Source organism: Chelonia mydas, chromosome 6, assembly GCF_015237465.2.
Source record: "Chelonia mydas isolate rCheMyd1 chromosome 6, rCheMyd1.pri.v2, whole genome shotgun sequence".
Classification (NCBI taxonomy): Eukaryota; Metazoa; Chordata; order Testudines; family Cheloniidae; genus Chelonia; species Chelonia mydas.
The window spans coordinates 99,903,984-99,923,056 of record NC_051246.2 but is presented as its reverse complement, the minus strand read 5'-3'; the positions used below and the strand labels follow the sequence as shown (position 1 = coordinate 99,923,056).

Sequence of the window (19,073 nt, the reverse complement as noted above, 5' to 3'; positions counted from 1 at the left end):
GACCCTGACAAAGAGATTTGTTAGTATAAAAGACAAAACTAAGCACCAACTAATCACAATCATTGTAAAATCTATGACTGTCAAGAATATATTTAATAGTGTAATGCAGTGGTTCTCAAACTTCATCGCACCGCAACCCCCTTCTGACAACAAAAATTACTGCAGGACCCCAGAAGGGGGACCGAAGCCTGAGCACATCCCAGCCCTGCTGCCCTGGGCGGGGGGTGGAGGGGCCAAAGCCGAAACCCAGCCCCAGGCTTCCTGCTGCCCAACAGAACCTGCTGGACATGGCCCAAGCACTTCCGCTCTTCCACATTTAACCACGCAGCAGCCAAGCAGTCAGGTGCAGTGCTGCCAGGTTCAGGTGCAGAAGATTGCCATGGTTCTGGGACAGCAGATCTGGCCAGAGAGGCAGCTGCAGTGGGACCACCATCGACAGGTCCAGCAGCATGCTGAACCAGTGCTGGTGACGCCAAGCCGGGGCTATTAGGATTACCTTCACCCTGTCCTGTTTGATCATCATGAGGACTCTGTGGATTAACGGCACTGATGGGAAGGAGTACATCAGGGCCCCCGACCACGGGGGTAAAAAGTCATCTGACAGGGAGCCTCTGTCGATCCCTCAAATCAAGCAGAACACATGGCATTTCCTGTTCTGACGAGAAGCAAACAAGTCCACTTGGGCAGTTTCCCTCCTTTGGAAGATCATGCTGACCACCTCCGGATGAAGTGACCACTCATGGTGAGACAAGAAGGTTCTGCTGAGGCGATCTGCTAACACATTCCAGGTCCCCAGGAGGTGCACAACCACAAAATGAATGGCATGCTGCACACAGAAGTCCCAGAGCCGTAGGGCATCCTGGCAAAGGGCTGTCGACCTGGCTCCACTTTGTTTGTTGATATAAAATTTCGTGAGACAGCGGAGTGTTTGTGAGACGGCAAGGCGAGCTGAGCAGAACTGTTCATGAGACGGCGGAGTGGAATGTTCGTGCGACGGCGAGCTGTGCAGAGCGGAGCCGGTCGTGAGACAGCGGAGCAGAGCAGAGCCCTGTGGGGCAGTCAGCTTCAGGACATGTAAGGTGCCCCTTACCTCTTTCCCCCACACACAGGCACATTTTAGCCTGACTGGGGAGTAACACTATGCAGATGAACTTTTGAACTCTGGGGCTGGACTTTTTGGACTTTGGGTGATTTGTGGATTGCTGAACTCAAGAGATGTTTGGGTTCTGGGACTCAAGAACCCGAGGGAAAGGATGTGGCCCAATTTGCTGGGGTGGGTCTTTGCTCATGATTTGGTTAATAAACACTAGTTGTGGTGTTTCCCCAATTTAATGCTGATGTTGTTTACCTCATGTTATTAAAGATTCTCTGCTACACTGAGACTCTGTGCTTGCGAGAGGGGAAGTATTGCCTCTTTGAGGCGCCCAGGGGGTGTGTAAGATTTTCCCAAGTCACTGGGTGGGGGCTCGAGCCACTTTTGCATTTGCTTTGATGAGAGGGAACCCCGGTGTACTGAACCCGGCCCTTGCTGCTATCAACTTGGCCTGGCAGAAGGGTTACAGAAGGGTGAGAAAACCTGGATTTGTGCTGGAAATGGCCCAACTTGATTATCATACACATTGTAAGGAGAGTGATCACTTTAGATAAGCTATTACCAGCAGCAGAGTGGGGTGGGAGGAGGTATTTTTTCATGCTTTGTGTGTATATAATAAGATCTTCTACACTTTCCACAGTATGCATCCGATGAAGTGAGCTGTAGCTCACGAAAGCTTATGCGCAAATAAATTGGTTAGTCTCTAAGGTGCCACAAGTACTCCTTTTCTTTTTGCGAATACAGACTAACACGGCTGTTACTCTGACACATAAAATTTCACGGTGGTGTTGTCTGTCAGGACTTGTACCACTCTGCCCTTCAAGTGGGACTGGAAAGTCTGGCAGGCCAAATGAACCGCTCTGAGCTCCCTGACATTTATGTGGAGAGAGCGATCGTCCCGCAACCAGCAGCCTTGTGTGCTGAGCTCGCTCAAGTGGGCTTCCCAGCCCAGGTCCAAAGTATTGGAAACCAAGGTCAGCAACTAGGACAGGGCCGCGAAGGAACCCCCTCCAACACAGATTCGGTGTCCAACCATTATTCCAGTGACAACCGAATGTGGTTTGGCACCCTGACTACCAGGTCTAGATCATGCCTTTTGGGAATGTAGACTGACACCAGCCATGCTTGCAGCGCAGGAGATGGAGCCAGCATGGTAGACCACGTAAGTAAAAGCTGCCATGTGGCCTAACAACCTCAGGCAGGTGTGGGTGGTGATGAGCGGGTGGACCCTTATATGGGAGTTCAAGTCTGACATAGCTTAGAAATGGGCCTCCAGAAGAAATACTCTGGCCTGTGTGGAGTCAAGGACCACCCCTATGAATTCTATCCGTTGCAGTGGTACAAGGATCAATTTATTTTCATTTACTAATAGGCCCAGGTCATGACAGGTAGAACGCACCAGATCGAGACTCCTCTGCACTTGATCCCATAATCTGCCCTTGATGAGACAATCGTCGATATAAGGATAGATCTGGACCCCTCAACGTCTCAGGTAAGCGGCTATTGGGGCCAGGCGTTTTGTGAATACCCGTGTAGCCAACAAGGGGCCAAAGGGCAGCATCATAAAACAGAGGAACCGTCTGAGTCACTGGAAGATGGAAATATGAAAATAAACATCTTTCAAGTTGAGTGTGGCATACCAGTCTCCCGAATCCGGGGAGGGAATGATGGAGGCCAGGGAGACCATGCAGAACTTCAACTTTCTGAGATATTTGTTCAGTCGCCGCAGGTCCAGAATGCGTCTTAGGCCCCCTTTTACTTTCAGGATTAAAAAACAGCAGGAATAAAACCCTTTCCCCCTCATTTCCTGAGGGACCTCTTCCATTGCCCCCAACTGCAGGTGGTTGTCAACCTCCTGAGCGAGGAGTTGCTCATGAGAAGTGTTTGCCAGAGGGCTTTGGTAATCTTTAGGACCCCATCGTGCACCAGAAGCGTGACACGTGCAGGGGTTGATGCGGAGAGCACATTAAACAAAGTGTCCGATTGTGTCACCATCTCCTCCACCTCTAGGCCTAAGTTCGTGGCCATCCTTCGGAGCAGAGATTGGTGCTCCTTAAAATCATCCGGTGGGCTAGCATGAGAGGCTAAAGGGAAAAATCTCCTACAAGTGTGCACGTGAGCGCACACACACCTAGAATGGAATCAACATGAGCAAGCACTCGAAGAAGAAGATGGGGTACAGATCTATCTGATTCAAACAACTGGCATCAATAAAGTCCATACTAAGAGATGGCTCTCAAGATTCCATTTTAGACTACAGCAGGAATTATTTTTATTTTTGAAGGACCAGAAGCTTCTTTACTACATATTCAGGAACTGAGTGGTTTCTCACAAGTTCTTTTTACTTCCCTAACCGAACAGCATATAAAGGCTCCCTCTTAATATTCAGGTTCATGTGTCTGTCCAGCTCTCAAACATACATTCAAGCACGAGTGCTAAAAATCCTTACAGAATCCATCTCCAAACAAATTCTCCTGTGCATGATTCTTAAGTCATTTTTTTCAAGAAAATAATTGATTTTTTATTCTTTCCCCCAAAAGATTCCCCATAAGCCCGAAGTCCACACTATTGTTTAATGGGCTGCTACATTCCAGCTTAGAAACAATGCCATTTTTGAGCTATAGTATTTAAAATAAAAGTCACTAAAGATCTGGCTCTGGTTTTCAAATCCCACTCCAAAAGTTCTAGGACTGTATTCCATGTGTACAAAAATTCCATATATTATGTTGTGGACCTATGAGCTATCTATCTGTCTACCTACAATACTGCACCAACTTCAAGTGTACAGTCTCATGTTTAATGATACTGGGCCTAGTGTCTGCATTCTTATCTGTATCTCAATTTCATGTGTGTATATTTACATGTGCTTACCTGTAAATGTCACATACTACACACAGGTTTTAAAAAAACTAGTTTTTCAGAATCTATTTCAATTTTCCATATTCTTTCTTATCATTCCAGCTCATTCCTTTGGAACTAGTAGCTTGACACACACCAAATTAATCTGTCACCCATCTAGAATATGAAATTTAATTCGGTTTTACACTGTAGTGGCAAAGATAAAATATGGGTTCTCTGCATGGTAGAGCATATAGCCAAAACACCTCAGTGATTGACAGAGATATTGTTTGTATTACCTGTGTTATGATCTTCTGCAGTATGGTAGCATCTTTTCTCTCAGGTTCTCTGGCGTCAGATTGAAAACTACGAAGTTTAAAAAGAATATTAGACAGATCTCTCAGAATATACATGCCTCATAGTCGAAACAGCTGTTTTCTATATAGATGGACAGAGATTTTCAAAGCCACCTACAAGATCTAGACACTTGATTCCCATCAATTTTAAAGGGTATTGGGCATTCAAAACCTTTAGACATCTTTGAAAATCTTTGCTATAGCTTTGACTCTCATAATGAAACTAAGAGTCAATTTTCAATGATGGCAATATTTAAGGTAATAAAGTCATATCCAGATCATCCAAATTAATCTGCTGACTGCATAGCAAAATGTTCAGAATAATTGTCTGGGATTGGGAGTGGAGACTACCCAAAAAATTAATATAAAATGCAATGGGGCCATTATGTAATCTACACACAGCAAGTCAATAGTACAAATATGAAACGTGGTAAATTACTACAACTGCAGTCTTCTAAATTCCAAAATATATGGAATAAAATAAGCAAAGACCAATCACCTCCAAGTACAGGGTAGAGTACAGGAGATGCTTGCACTGCTACTGCCTGTGTTTTTAATAAAACGAGGGCTTGAGTGTCCAGTTTGGCCAATATACCACCCTTTGTGAAATTAACTTAAATATGTCACATAAACTTCAACTGCTAAGGAAAAAAGAATTAAAAGTAGAAAGTAACTGACATTCTCAAAAAGGTTTATGAAAGACTTGTGGTAAGAAGCATAAATCAAATGATATTGAGAATCCTGATCTTTGTTTAAATGATCAGACTTAATCAGCAGTGGTTCATGTATTAGAACAAAAGATATTTGATTCCAAATGTCTTAATAGAACTATTTAAAACAGCCAAACTTTATCTTTTCCATCTGCAGCAAAAAGGCATATTGAAGAAAGGGGCACAGGTATTTATTTTAAATATACATTAAAATGCCTATTCTCCTCTAGGTATCAATGGAAATTTCATCTAAGTGATCTATCTATCTGTCTGTAAAAAGGGACAGTCTTTCCCGAATTTTAATGTCTAAAGGTGTTTTAGCAATTTATCTGTGGTGAAGTATATTGCCATTAGACCATATTACTTTAGTCACAATCTATATCAAAAGGAAGAGATGACATTAACAGAGGTAAAGGAAGGAGGAAAAGCTCACAGAGTTTCTTGCAAATGTTTTGTTCAGTCATTTCATTACATCCACCAGGCAAGCCCTGGTTCCAAATCTGGAACCCTACCTGAATAACCTAGGAAGTTGACAGAGGCTGAGCTCTTCCTACCTCAATATTCCCAAGATTTTGGAAAACAATTCTCCTGCTTTAGAGTCAAGTGCTTTCAGGGGTGCTGCACTTGCCACTTGCAATCCAATAGTATGGATTTCAGTCCTGATGCTACGGGGTGCTGAGCCGCCTGAGCTCCCACTGACTTCAGTGGGAATGGAGCCCATTCAGCATCTTGCATATTGGCCCCACAGTGGTGATACTCTATCCACTGTTTCCTCAAAACATGCACATGCACAGTATCGCTCTCATTTAAAGGTGCTCGGAAACTATGCTTATGGACATGGTAAAAACCCTAGGCAGGATAGATAGCTCAGACAAGAGAGAGGAGCATTAGGGATGTAGGCCCTGAGGCGACTAAGGTCCCTAAGACTATAAGAAACGTACTTTAGAAGGAAAAATCTAACAACAAAAATTCAGCCTATGTGAACATTTTATACAAAATAAAATTGCCTTCTCCTGCATTAACATGTCCACTGCTCCAAGCAGCAGCACGGTGCAAGAAAAAGCAATTTTATCTTGTATAAAATGTTCACACAAACTGTATCTTAAAATGTTTCAACTAAAAATAGAATCACATATCTTAAAAAAGAAAAAAAAAGACGCATTCAGAGATACATTTATTCAAGGGGAAAAAGGCATTCTGGGTGAAATTTCAAAAAGGGATGGAGAGTCAATTAGGGAGGCACCACAGTACTCTCTACATAGACTGCAGGAGCTGCAGAAGGGAAGGCTCATGTGTAAAACTGTGAGAGAACACAGAAAGAAAGCCAGTGTAAAAAACAGCAAGAGCAGGGAGGAGAACAGATACATGAGGAATGAGTCTCCACTTTCTTCTACCTTGTGTTGGCATTGACATCAGTGCAAAGTGCATGTAGAATACTACCATTTGGATCTGGTAGCATTTGAAATCCAGAATGCATAGCTGTAAATAGTGACACAAATTAAAAGGGAGTAGAGAATCATGTCCACAGTCTATGATACAGACTGGGGCAGGTCTTTGGAGGGTTCTTTAACACAAGCAACCAAATTCTGCTCTAATTTACACTAGCAATAGATCTGAAAGAACTGTAGTGATTTCAATTAAATTATGCTGGATTTGCACCTGTATAGATGGGAGAAGACTTCAATGCAGTACGTAGCTTTATGAAGATCCTGACATGATTAACACTTAAATAACACTATTTTAAAATTATATTTTAGTCTCTGTACCTGCTCAAATCAGTTTGTGTTTCTGCTTCCACCTGCTGCTTGGGGGGGTCCTTCCTTTTTATTTTAGCAGGAGTGTAATATCTATACTGTGACAGGAAGGATTTAGCATCTGATTTTAAGGTGCGTGGAGTGAATGGTTGATGGCTGTCAGTAAAGTGGTCAGAGTGCCTATCTAGGAGATCCCCGCTGTACACTTTGGATTCAGTATCCTGATGCTTGTGAGAAGGACTGATGTTCACAACACTTTCAGCAGAAGAACTGTATGAAACTCCATAGTATTTTCTTTGCGGACTTGAAGCACTGACACTTGAATTAGAGATCGAGGCATTAGATGTTTTCCGAGTATCTTTTCTAGCACATTTTGCAGGGTTGGGAAGATCCAGGCCTTGCCTGTCCGAAGACAATAATGATCTAGACAAATACTTCTGTGCATTTTGTGCGTGAGGAGATAGCTGGTCATTGGCTTCTACTTCAAGTGAACTCTAAAAAAACACAAATGATAATGTTCTGTGAAATGACTGCCTAACTGGTTTATTTTCAAGAGATTACATGGAGCACATCTAAAGTATGAGGCACATGAAGAGTGTCAAAGAGCAACTATTTATCTCAGAAAATCAGTGTGAACAATTGGTTTGACCCAAAATAAAGGAAATAGTTAAATATGAAATAATTATAAATTATTAAATTTAACAAAATTTAACAAATTACACTTATTATTAATACAGTAAAATGTCTGTACACTTCTACTCTGAAAAGTGTCAAGGTAAAAACTGCACATCCTTATTCAATAGATAGGCTCCCTGTGGGCTTTAGAGACAAAAGTATAGTAATCTTTACTACCATTAGCACTGCAGAACCAACACAGACAGGTAGGGAATAGTGAGTTGGATTCTACTCTTTCTTGTGCATAACCAACAGAACTGTCTACAGAATTTCAATCATTTACACCAGTGCAAAAAGCCACTGAAGACGATGTTGTACAGGTGTAACTGAAGGCCTGGACTGATTTGCAGAACACCTTCATTGCCGAGGATGATGTGTAAGAAAGAAAACCCCTAGCGTAACTCTCAGATCCCAGGTTGAAGTTTGCCAGTAAGAAAGAACATCTGTCTCTGCAGCTCAGGCTGTGGTTTTAACCAAGCTGGAGGTGTTTTCTATAAAGATTTTGCACTTCAATAAAGTCAAATGTGTTAGCAAGAAGCACCAATGGTGGCATTTTAATCACCTCCAAACAGTGAAGGATTTTAAAGCTCAAAGGTTGTAGGTTGGATACTAAAAATTAAATGTGATGCCTACAATCAGAAGACCCATCCAAACGCTGAGGTGCCATCTTACATATAGCCTTTGTATAGACTAGAAACTGGACTAGAGATGTCCAACCTTTTCAGTCTGAGGGCCAACCATATTTCAAAAAGGTCTAAGGACCACAATCAATGCTTTGGCACAGGTTCTCTGACCTATTCAGCTCCCTCTGTGCTGCACAGAAAGAAAAAGATGAGTAGAAACTACCCACAATTTCCCTGCATGGTATTCCCACACCAGGGGGTATCCTCTCGCAGGTATGTTGCTGGCATAGCCTGCTTCTATGCCCCTCTCCTCACTGTTCCTTGCTGGATTCCTGCTATCCTCAGATGGTGCATTATCCCCAAGGTGACCATTAGCAGGTGGTGCAACTTAGAGCCATTTGGGAGCTGCTCTAACTTGGGCTGGGGCACAGAATTAAGGAGCCATAATTGGTTGCTGGTTCTCAGCTTCTCCATTTTATCCCCTCTCCTGGGCTGTCTTAGATGACTGCCCGGGTGAGAGGAGCCATTTTTTGATAGACGCTGCTGTAGGCTCTGGCAGAACCAGTCTTGCTCCTGTCCTGCTCTCCATTGGCCTTCCTTCGCCCAGCAGGGAAAAGGGAAAGGGAGCAACCGGAGCTACTCTCTTTTGTCTCCGTGTTATGCAACAGGCAGCCAGCTGGGGCAGCTCATAAGCAGCTGCAGCAGGGAAGGAACAGAAGCTGTTCAGCGCACTCCTAGATTACATTTGATTTGCTCTGGGGCTCCAAGGGAAGCAGTGGGAGGCAGCTGGGGAGATAGTATCTCTGTGGCATCCCCTAAAGCAGTGGTTCTCAAAGCCGGTCCACGGCTTGTTCAGGGAAAGCCCCTGGCGGGCCGGGCCGGTTTGTTTACCTGCTGCGTCCACAGGTTTGGCCAATCGTGGCTCCCACTGCCTCCAGGCCAATGGGGGCTGCAGGAAGGGCGGCCAGCACATCCCTCGGCCCGTGCCGCTTCCCACAGCCCCCATTGGCCTGGAGCACTGAACCACGGCCAGTGGGAGCGGCGATCGGCCGAACCTGCGGACGCGGCAGGTAAACAAACTGGCCCGGCCCACCAGGGGCTTTCCCTGAACAAACGGCAGACCGGCTTTGAGACCCACTGGCCTAAAGTGATGGGGTTGATTCAAACAATTCAGCTTAAAAAATATATTTCAATTCACAACCAAATACAAGTTTTCTTCCTTATACAGTCGCCTTCAAAGGTCACAATTTAAGGCCTTGCAGGCCACTAGCTGAACTCCGGTGTACTAGACACAAACTCAGGATGACGAATGGTGCTGGGTAAAATGAGATGTAACAGTGCAGAATGGGTAAACTCTTTCTGTTGCACTGGGATGAGACTAAATACATTGTTTACCAACCTGCTCCACCAAAGGGCAGGCAGTAAACATTTGAGTTTCAGGTTGGACTAGAAGGATAGAAAAACTGCTAGTGACTCTGCTAACTGGCAAGAGTTATTTCTAACACTTTATTAACTCCAAGGCCAAGCTGCAGCTAGGAAACTGACTCAGAAGCTTACAGACAACCACCACTTGCCAAAAACTTAAAGATAGAACAATCTGAAATCGGTTAAGTATAAACTATGTGAGGGAGGAGGGCACAACACATACTATATGTATTAAAACTGCTCCCTAGGATAGCCTTGAGAGAGAAACATCTCATTTGTATGTAGGCCCACGGGAAAAGCCACCAGGATACGGTGTTAGTCTAGCACATCTCCTTATCATACTGTATAAACAATATAATGCAGCACTCAATCTAAGAGAGCAACTTAGAAAACCTGCCAGGTTAGTTCACTTTAAACTGATGAGGCTTCTTAAAATGAGGGATTCATTGTTTGTTACACTCAATGGGCCTGCCTGCCTAGCATTCATATAATCAAATGTAAAATGTAAATACATGTAAATACAGAAAAGGGGTTTCTGAAGGGCAGAATTTAATTCATTAGGCTAATTCGTTACCATATTTCTTGTGAACTTCAAGTTTAGGTTCAGAGAGGTGGAAGTAGAAACCTTTCATATGATATATATTCAACATATGAATTAGGAATAGGTAGATCAGAAGACACTGGTATATGACTAAAGATGAGGAAGCATGTACAGTACTTTACAAGCGATAAAAGAAGGGAGCCAAGGCAGTTGATTTTATGAATAAAATACACTCAGGAATGTGTATGAGTTTAAAATTATCTTAAACATCTAGCTCCTTATACAGATTAATTAAAAAATAATATGCAATTCAGTCCATCAGCAGGCTTTCATACAAATGATTACAGATTATCACGTGACAAAGCCTTGATTCTAAGCAATGTCCTACTCACAAATGCCACATGATTAAGGCCACATTTTAGTCACGGGCATTTTTTGTAAAAGTCATGGACAGGTCACAGGCAATAAACAAAAATTCACGGCCCGTGACCTGTCTTGTACTATATACCCCTGACTAAATCTTAGGGGGGCCTCCCGGGGGTGCTCGGGAGGGGGGGCGGTCCAAGGGATGCCGCAGGTGCTCTGGGGGGAGCAGCCCAGGACCCCTGCTTGTGCTCGGCGGTGAGGGTTGCGGGGCTGGCAGGCTCCCTACCTGGCTCCGCGTGGCTCCCCAGATGTGGCAACACATCCCCCCTCAGCTTCTAGGCAGAGGTGCGCCCAGGCAGCTCTGAGCACTGCCTCCGCCCCATGCTCCGGCTCTGCAGCTCCCAAAGCCCTAACTATTTCTAAAAGTTCCCAACAGTACATTTTCTGCTCTCTTATGTACACCTAAGCAATGACAGTTTTTCTGAGTTCCAGGAAATGTGCCTTTTTGCTGTATAAATGATGTTGCACTATCTCCTAATAACTGTGCTATTAACCCCTGTGTCACCAATAGCCCATTTTTGCACTCTCAGAACTCCATGGTGTTTTAAACTAAAATTTCAGGTGACAAACATGCTTTTTGTGGTATTTTGTGGTAATAGCTTTAAAACAAACAAAGAAAACTTCTCTCTAGAAAGACCATCAAAAATAAATCACAGTACACATTGCTCACATATAACATGATATTTCCCTTTGCCTTCATTACACTTTTCTCCAAATTTAATACAAATGTTACTTTTCTAGTGAGAACAACCATTTGAGATATGTTTACATGCTAATAACTAGAGCAAACAGCTTATATATTTACAGTTAGTAGGGATGCAATGCACCCTTCTTTGTGGTGTTTCACATGAACCAACTTAATTGTGCTGTAGTAGTAAAATTAAGTGCTGAACTGGTAACTTGCAGTAACAATGCCAAACAAATGCCTGTGTTAGCAACCAGTATAATAAGGTTTACTTCATGATTGTTTGGATATAACATAATTGCAGCTATAATTTGGTGCTATGGAAAACAGATAAGACTGGAATGTTTCAGAATCCACCTATATGAATGTTTTGGAGAGCAAATTCCAAACCCTCTAGTATTTACATAAACAACAACAACTTTGTTTTTGTTGTGCAATGTATATTTGGTGCTCTTATTTTTTAAAATAGCTTAAGGAGTTGCAGCATAAATCAAACTTTAGAAGCACATGGTACATATGACAACTTAATCAAATCTAAAATAAAACAGAGTAATGACTTTTTGTTGTTAAGGGTGATGGGTCAATTATTGTGCTGACTCTATCTCATGAAAATACATTGGACCCAATCCTGAGATCCTCTGAGCTGAGTGAAAGGGGTGTCAACTAGTGCAAAATTAGGCCCTGCTATTTGCATGCACTTTACTCCTATGTGTACAACAAACTGATTCTGATGTTTAACAATTCTTTTTGTATAAGCAAACTAATTTATAGATTTATATCTGTATGTGTATATATATTCATTTATATTACGATGTCATGAATCTACTTAACATTAAAGATTTATCTAACCGTGATAATATGGCTAATTTTACACGATACTACAAATATTCAGTGTGAGACTGCATGAGAGATTTTACTCTATGCATCAAACAAAACTAAACAATTTTAAATAAATAATGGAAATGGATTGTTTGGGACATGTAAAACTAGACTGAATATGGTACTGGAAAATATACTATAAGGGACAATCCTGAGCTGACTTCTCTTTCACTTCTATTTTCTATGAGCTGACTGCGTATGAATGACAAATTTACAACTCCTATGTTCGTACAAACACAACCTTACTAAGGCTACTTCTACGATACATACCCACACTAATTTTAATATAGCTAGCTCACAATAGCACTGACGTGGCAGTGCAGGCTTCAGCATGGACTGCACAAAAACAATGCACCTAGGTGAAGTCATGCAGGCCTGCGCATCCTCACTGCTATTTTTAGTAATCAAGCTAGATTACACCTAGTACAGGTTCATCTACGTGAGCTACAAATCACACCTGTAGCTGCAGTGAAGACGTAGCCCGAGACAGGTAGTTTTCACAGAAGTTAAAAAATGCTTCCGGAAAATATGTGAATAACTACTACCAAAAATAATCATGAGGTACTGAATTAGCTGAATGTCAGTAGTCACAATTTTGTGACAAGTGCATTAGTTACGGAGCAAGGCCCTGACCCTGCTGCGAGCTCTGTACCAGTAGACCCCTGAACCTACACTGAAGCCATGGAAGCAAGCGTCTGTCCATCAGAACAGAACAAATTGCAGATCAAGGCCTCAGCTTGCTAAGTGGTGGGCAAAAGATGCACACAATAAGCCGGGGAGAAATGGATTTGCCTCTAAATTATTTTTATTTTCAAAAGGAAAGTGTTATTGCTTAACCAAAAACCCACCTTGATGTCACAGATGCCTCCTAAAATCGGGCTAGTTCATTGAAAAGATTTGCTTTTATACAAAGGTGTAAATTCATCCCCAAATGAAGCCAGCAGAAGTGCACCAAGGATGAATTTGTCTCAGGGAATTAATTTTTGCTGTAGTTGAGAGTCTAGAATAGGACAGCACATCTTCTAATGGGCAGAAAACAAGCTTCATGATTTATATCTTTGTAGGTAATCATCACAAAATTTAATATTTTTACAAGCTAAGTAAAGGATGGAATTATAAGATGTATTCTCATGTTTGCTATAGAGAGCAGTTCACAGTTTAATATTCATTCATTCAGCTGACTAAAAAATATTTGCAATACTCGTGACAGCAACAAGAGCCTTGCGGACTTTAGAGAGTTTCCTTTAATGAGATTATTTAGGCACTTTGAAAGCTATACTATCAAAATGCAGAAGCTGCAATTTTGTATCATTTTGAACTTCTAGTTCTTTTAGCTTGAGACAACCTGAGTTGTAATAGCTACTTACAGATGCCTGTGACAGGCAGGGGTGCTGGAACAATTTGTATATGGGGTGCTGAGAGCCATTGAACCAAACTGTAAACCCTGTATATAATGGAAATCACTTAAAGGCAGAGGGTGCGGCAGCATCCCTAGTTCCAGCACCTATGACGGCAGGTCTGACTTGTGCTTGACATATCTGAAGAGTAGCTTGCTTGAATAGAGCAGAAAATAAGATCTCGTCTGGTAAATATTAGTATTTTACATAATCTGTGCTCCCATCACCCCTTGTACATACTATCAGTCCATCTAATTACACTCTGATATTTACTTAATGAATGAATAAAATGAGGGAGCAAATTCACACAAACCTGTTTCTGTCATTCAGGGGTGGTCGGACTAGAGCCTTAGGGATCTAATTTGTTTGCAAGCCAATATTTTAACATTCATGATTTTTCTCATTTTACAAAATACCCTATAGTGTTGGTATTCATATGTACGGTAATATTTTTGACAGTAATCTGTTATGCAATATTCAGATTGTATAGTGTGATATATTCCTGTCTTCAACAAGTAGACATAGGTTAAATTTGTTAACTAGAGATATAACTAAATGCATATGTGAAAATGTATGAATTTGGACTTCGAGCATAAAAAAATGTGGTTGACACCATGCAGCCAGGAAGGAATTTTCCATTTGTATTTAAGTGTTCGCAATGTAAATATGGGTTTTTATTTTAATACTTTAAATGGTATTTTTGGTTTCCTTAGGAGTTCATTTATTTAATACAGAAAATACTAATTTGAATATAACATATCTTGAGAATGTTAATAGCAATATAACAATAAATATTTAGGACAAGACATCGGACTAGGCAATTATAGCTATAAATGCATGCACAGTGCATCTGAAATTAACAATATAGATAAAAACTTAATACCATTTCCTAATACGTATTTCATATGCACAAACAGCTTTCCATCTGGTCATAGCTGTCATTTTACAACTAGATTTTCTGAAATTCAGCAAAGCACATACTACACATTAAGAGCTACCAGCCAGTTTTGTGCCATCTCTCTCTTGAAAAAAACCCTGCAACAATAATTGAAAATGGGAAATGTGTTGGACCTGATTCTTTCCTCATTTACATGGCTTTTACACACCAGTGTAATTTCACTGACTTCAGTATATTTTCATCCTCTAATAACTTAAGCGATCGAAGGGATTTATTCTCCAGAAGAAAGAACCCCAGGAATGAAGCTGGCATCCAGGTTTGGCTTTTGGCATGGCTGATATCTTGAAAATTTCCTCATCTCAGAACTTGTGAGTCAGAAGCACCTACTAGCAGGGTTGTCTGAGGATCAGCTAAGAAATACCTAGCCTTGCTTGAATCACAGATTTGTCTCATGGTAGGATCAGCCCAGCTATGCATCCTTTATAAAATGAGCTCCAGTTTGATGCCTGTGGGTTTTTTAGATGAGGGCTTACAAACCAAAGTCTGTTCTGCCTTGGCATCAAAGATGCCATGGCACTTGTCACAAGGGCAAGGATTTCTACTGGGGTAAAACCTCTCCACCCTTGCTCCCTGTGTTGTGTACTATGCTACTGTGCTATCTTCCTGGTTGCTGCTATCTACCCTGGGGATGGTTGCATTTCAGTGGTGCTCTGTGTAGATGGATCGTACAGTACTTTGGGAGCCTTTTGGAGAAAGGCACTATATAAGTTGTTGTTATGAATGTCATCTGCAGGTGAAATTGAAAGAAGTCAGCACTCCTGATAGCTTTGGCTGACTTTTAAATGGAGAAACTGATAAGATTTATAGAAAACCACAAACTAAACCTGCATGAAAAATGCTATTCCTCTGGGATTTCTCTCTGCTGGAATGGTATTTGGATTCTAATCCACGGCTGCTTTAGAAAAGAAAAGTCACAGGCTTAGGTGTTAATATAACCTTCAGATCCAGGGAGTGGATTTGTCAAACTCAAAAACTGCTCTTGAATAACCCTGATTGTACAAAACAAGCCACAAAGCTTCTTGTGTGTTTGACTCTCTGCGTAACTACCGTGCAACAACAGTGTGGCTCTAGAAACCTTAGAAATGCTGAAATATGCAATCTAACACTACATTTTATTGAACAGAGGGAAACCTTTACACCACCTAGGTGAAGAAACACAATGTTACTTTCAGAAACATTAAATTCCATGAAAATTAATAAACCTCTCTGCCCTCCCCAGCTCCTGTGTCCATATACCCTTTTCTGTTGCAGGAAAGCCAATTAAAGTATTTAAAGTAGCTACACTTAAAAAGAAGTAAATGTGCCTCACACATTGCGCAGAATGGATGGACAAGGGGGAAGAATTAAGATTGTGTGGACAACCACAAATCTTTCAAATCCTAACATTTAAGTGCTTGACTTTTCAACTTAACTTTCATTCACTTAACGAAGTTTTTTTGCATGTACACATACAATTTTAAGTTGAGTACCTCTTTCTACCTAGGTACTTATATTGTGCTCATCACCATAGTGTCTGAGTACTTTTCACTCATATGTGCCAGCAATCATTAATGTGTTGCTATGGGGACTGGAGAAGGGGAAATGTTAAGAAATGTACTTTTATAATATTTATAAATACAATGAGGGATTTTTAAAAGGAAACATTTAATTTATCATTGTATTAGGCTCAATCCTGAGCTGTGCTGAGTATGAGGAGAAGTAAAGGTGGCGCTACTCCATATTTATGCTTCCCCTGATCCTTGGCCAACCATGGGACAAAACAGCCCCCAGCGTAATTCAGAGCAGCAAAAAGGGAGCTCTAAATTGTGCTGACTACAGCAGGCTCCATAGGACATCTCTGCCCCATGAAAAATCAGGCAGAACCCTATGTATTCCAATCCACGCCCTATGCCGAGTTACCACACTTATCTCCTCTTCTAAGTGTAGGGAAATGATTGTAGCATTTCAGACACCTGCGTGTGCCAGCGCTTGGTAAATGGGGTCTTAGTATGTAATACTGTGATGAGGCATTTTTATCATCATGAGCTAAATGCTTCCTTTTTAAGCGCACTCACTCTTGTAAAAAATAAGATATGAAATCTGCATGAAGTAACTTCAGAAGTAACAGTTCTGAAATATATTAGTGTAGTAGCGTTTGAGAAACAAAACAGAATATAGTATTACTGTTATAACTGAAGCAATTACAACTAAAGAACTTACTGTATTAATGAATTTAAGTCCTATGCTTAGTTAATTTTTAGTTAAAGTTACACAAAAACAACCCAGCAGTGGGCCATTCTGCTGCAACAAATACTGTATGCATTCACTAACCTGGTTACTCAGTGCATAGAACAGGACATGCTGAATAGATCATTTGAGGTATTGCAAGGTGCTTATCAAGTACAGTGATATTCCACTCTTGCTATGCATCTTTTTAGCACCTGGTGGTGTTCCACATTGTTTGCACCAGTATTTCTTATATTTTGATATTTAAATTGATTACCATCATGCCCCATAAGCATCTTGTGACTCAATATTCAAGATTTTGCAGTGGTACTAAAAGCAGAAAATTTAAGATCAGCAGTTTCCCCAGGAATTGGGGACAGCACCAACAGCAGTACAATTATATTGCCTGGTGATAATTCTGTGTCCTATCATATTTTTTAATAGGCATGTGTAGAAGTTGTCTTATGGTTACTAGTTACTTATGTATTCTTATGGCTAAAGAAATACAATTTGAGAAGTTAAGTGACTCTCAGGATGCATTAGGAGTGATCCAATAGAGCAACAAGAATAAAACTCTCTAGGTACATCAATAAACATAGTAAAATCAATATACTGTCTGGTAAAAGAAACAATATTTAAATATTGCTTTTGTTTTGGTACTGTTGTGGAAAACGAGTCACACCATCTGTTTGGTTCAAACAGTCTGAGGTCCTTTTTATTTGAATACAAGCATGCAGGGAGAGGGAGACAGAGATGGTCACACGCAGGTGCCCCCCGGTCTCTCTCTGCCCTGCCCCTATAATACCAATCTTATATAGTTTTTTATCATTCAAGTCAAATGATACATTGCCTTAATTTTTATCACTCAAGCATTGTTAATAAAGCCTTATAAGGAGCCAAAGTAAACAGTATCATAACTAGCACTGTGATAACGCACTTCATTATTATCAAGATCTGCGGTTTGCTTGTGGCAGCGTTTTGTCTAGGGGCTTTTGAAGGTTTGGGGGTGGGGGGTTGCATATAATGGACAGCTAGGGACTTGAGCTAGGCTAGAGGTTGGCCTAGTTCGTGATCTGGGTCAAAATACCACGGCCCAGCATATGCAAATGCTCTTAGCTTAAACTAAGTTTTACAGGATGCCGGCCTGTAGGCCTCTTGCGTTACCGCTCTTGCCTATGCTGCATATAGTGCATAGATCTTGTCACAGAGTGGGATGGGGTCAGGCCAACAATACCTTCCCCCACAGTACAGATATATGAAAGCCTAATTACTACCACTGCTCGCTTTCTAGCAGGAGCCCCTCCTGCAGAAACATATTCACTTCTTACTAATGCACTGGTGCTTCGATTCACATGCTGATGAAAAATATTTTGTAAATCTTTAAGCAAGATTTTCCCTATTATGATCTAATGTCTATCATCAGGTCCACGGCTCAGCTGAAAAGCTGTTAATAGCTGTATTTTTTGTTTTGAATCATGCAGAGAAGGAATTCATGGGAATCTCCTAGTGCCAAGTTTTATCTTTTGGGACATCTGCTTCCTGTCTATGTGGAGATTAAAAGATCTCTAGAAAAGGGCCCCAAATAGGTGACATTAAGCATTATCCAATGTTACCTAAACAGGCAAGTCTGCCACGACCACTTCTAAAATATATTATGATTGCCTATTCATATCTGGAAATCTTCACTCAAACATGCAGTTGGTTGACTCACACACAAATGCTGGCAAGACTGAGATGTTCTTGTTGACAAGAACATTAATGAAGAGGTACCTACAAGTAATTAGTAGTACTAAGTGACACATACTACTTGAGAGAGCTCTTCTTTGGGGGAGAGGTTAAAACACAGACAAGGAATTACAATGCTCTGACATTGCTATGTCAAAGCACCCACTTAAGACACTTAAAAAATATATAAACTCAGATCCTGTATTTGATGGGTGTATAGACCCCAAAAAGGTGTCGAAGGTGCCAGAGAGGCATGGGAGGAAGGGCTAGCCGCGCCCTTCTGGCCTTGTCAATCACATATGATAGGCAGGAGGCCTTTAAAAGAGAGGAAACTGCAGTCAGCAAGGGTGGGAAGGGAAGGAGCAGGACTGCCAAGCAGGCGACTGCTGGCATGATCCCAGGAGCCACAGGGAGAACTTCCATCCAGGAGATCTTTATCCCAACCCTATGGGGTGTGCAGTGAACTCCCAGGGAGAGATTTAAGGAGACCCACAAGGAGTAGGGGCCCCTTGTAAGAGGTTAGGAACTGGGAGCCAACCAGTGCAAGTAACTGGCGACACTCAGAGGATGGTGTTCAGCTGTCTGAGTGGTTGTGCAGGGGTGCCACTCCTGGGTGCTGAAGAACTGGTCTCAGTTCCAGTCTATGCAGGCCTGGTGCAGAAGGCCAATTCAGGGGTGGGGTGAGATGAAACCCAAGGGTGGCCCAGGGGAGGGGCTATGGATCTGCATTTATGCTGCTCCATTGCCCCCAATGCTCTGTTAGGGTTGCCAGGCGTCCGGTTT

General features: G+C 41.7%; 1 protein-coding gene across 6 annotated transcripts in view; it reads right to left on the bottom strand.

Annotated features, from left to right (window-relative positions):
• The window catches only part of SPATA7 (spermatogenesis associated 7), a 74,460-nt gene that overhangs the window by 12,530 nt on the left and 42,857 nt on the right, over positions 1-19,073 (bottom strand). For all 6 annotated transcript variants that reach the window (XM_043549478.1, XM_043549475.1, XM_043549474.1 and 3 more), the window contains 2 exons: positions 6,764-7,245; positions 4,231-4,297 (listed from right to left, as the gene is read on the bottom strand). In XM_043549478.1, the coding sequence (XP_043405413.1) occupies positions 4,231-4,297; positions 6,764-7,245 (549 nt within the window). The remainder of the gene's footprint in view (positions 1-4,230; positions 4,298-6,763; positions 7,246-19,073) is intronic.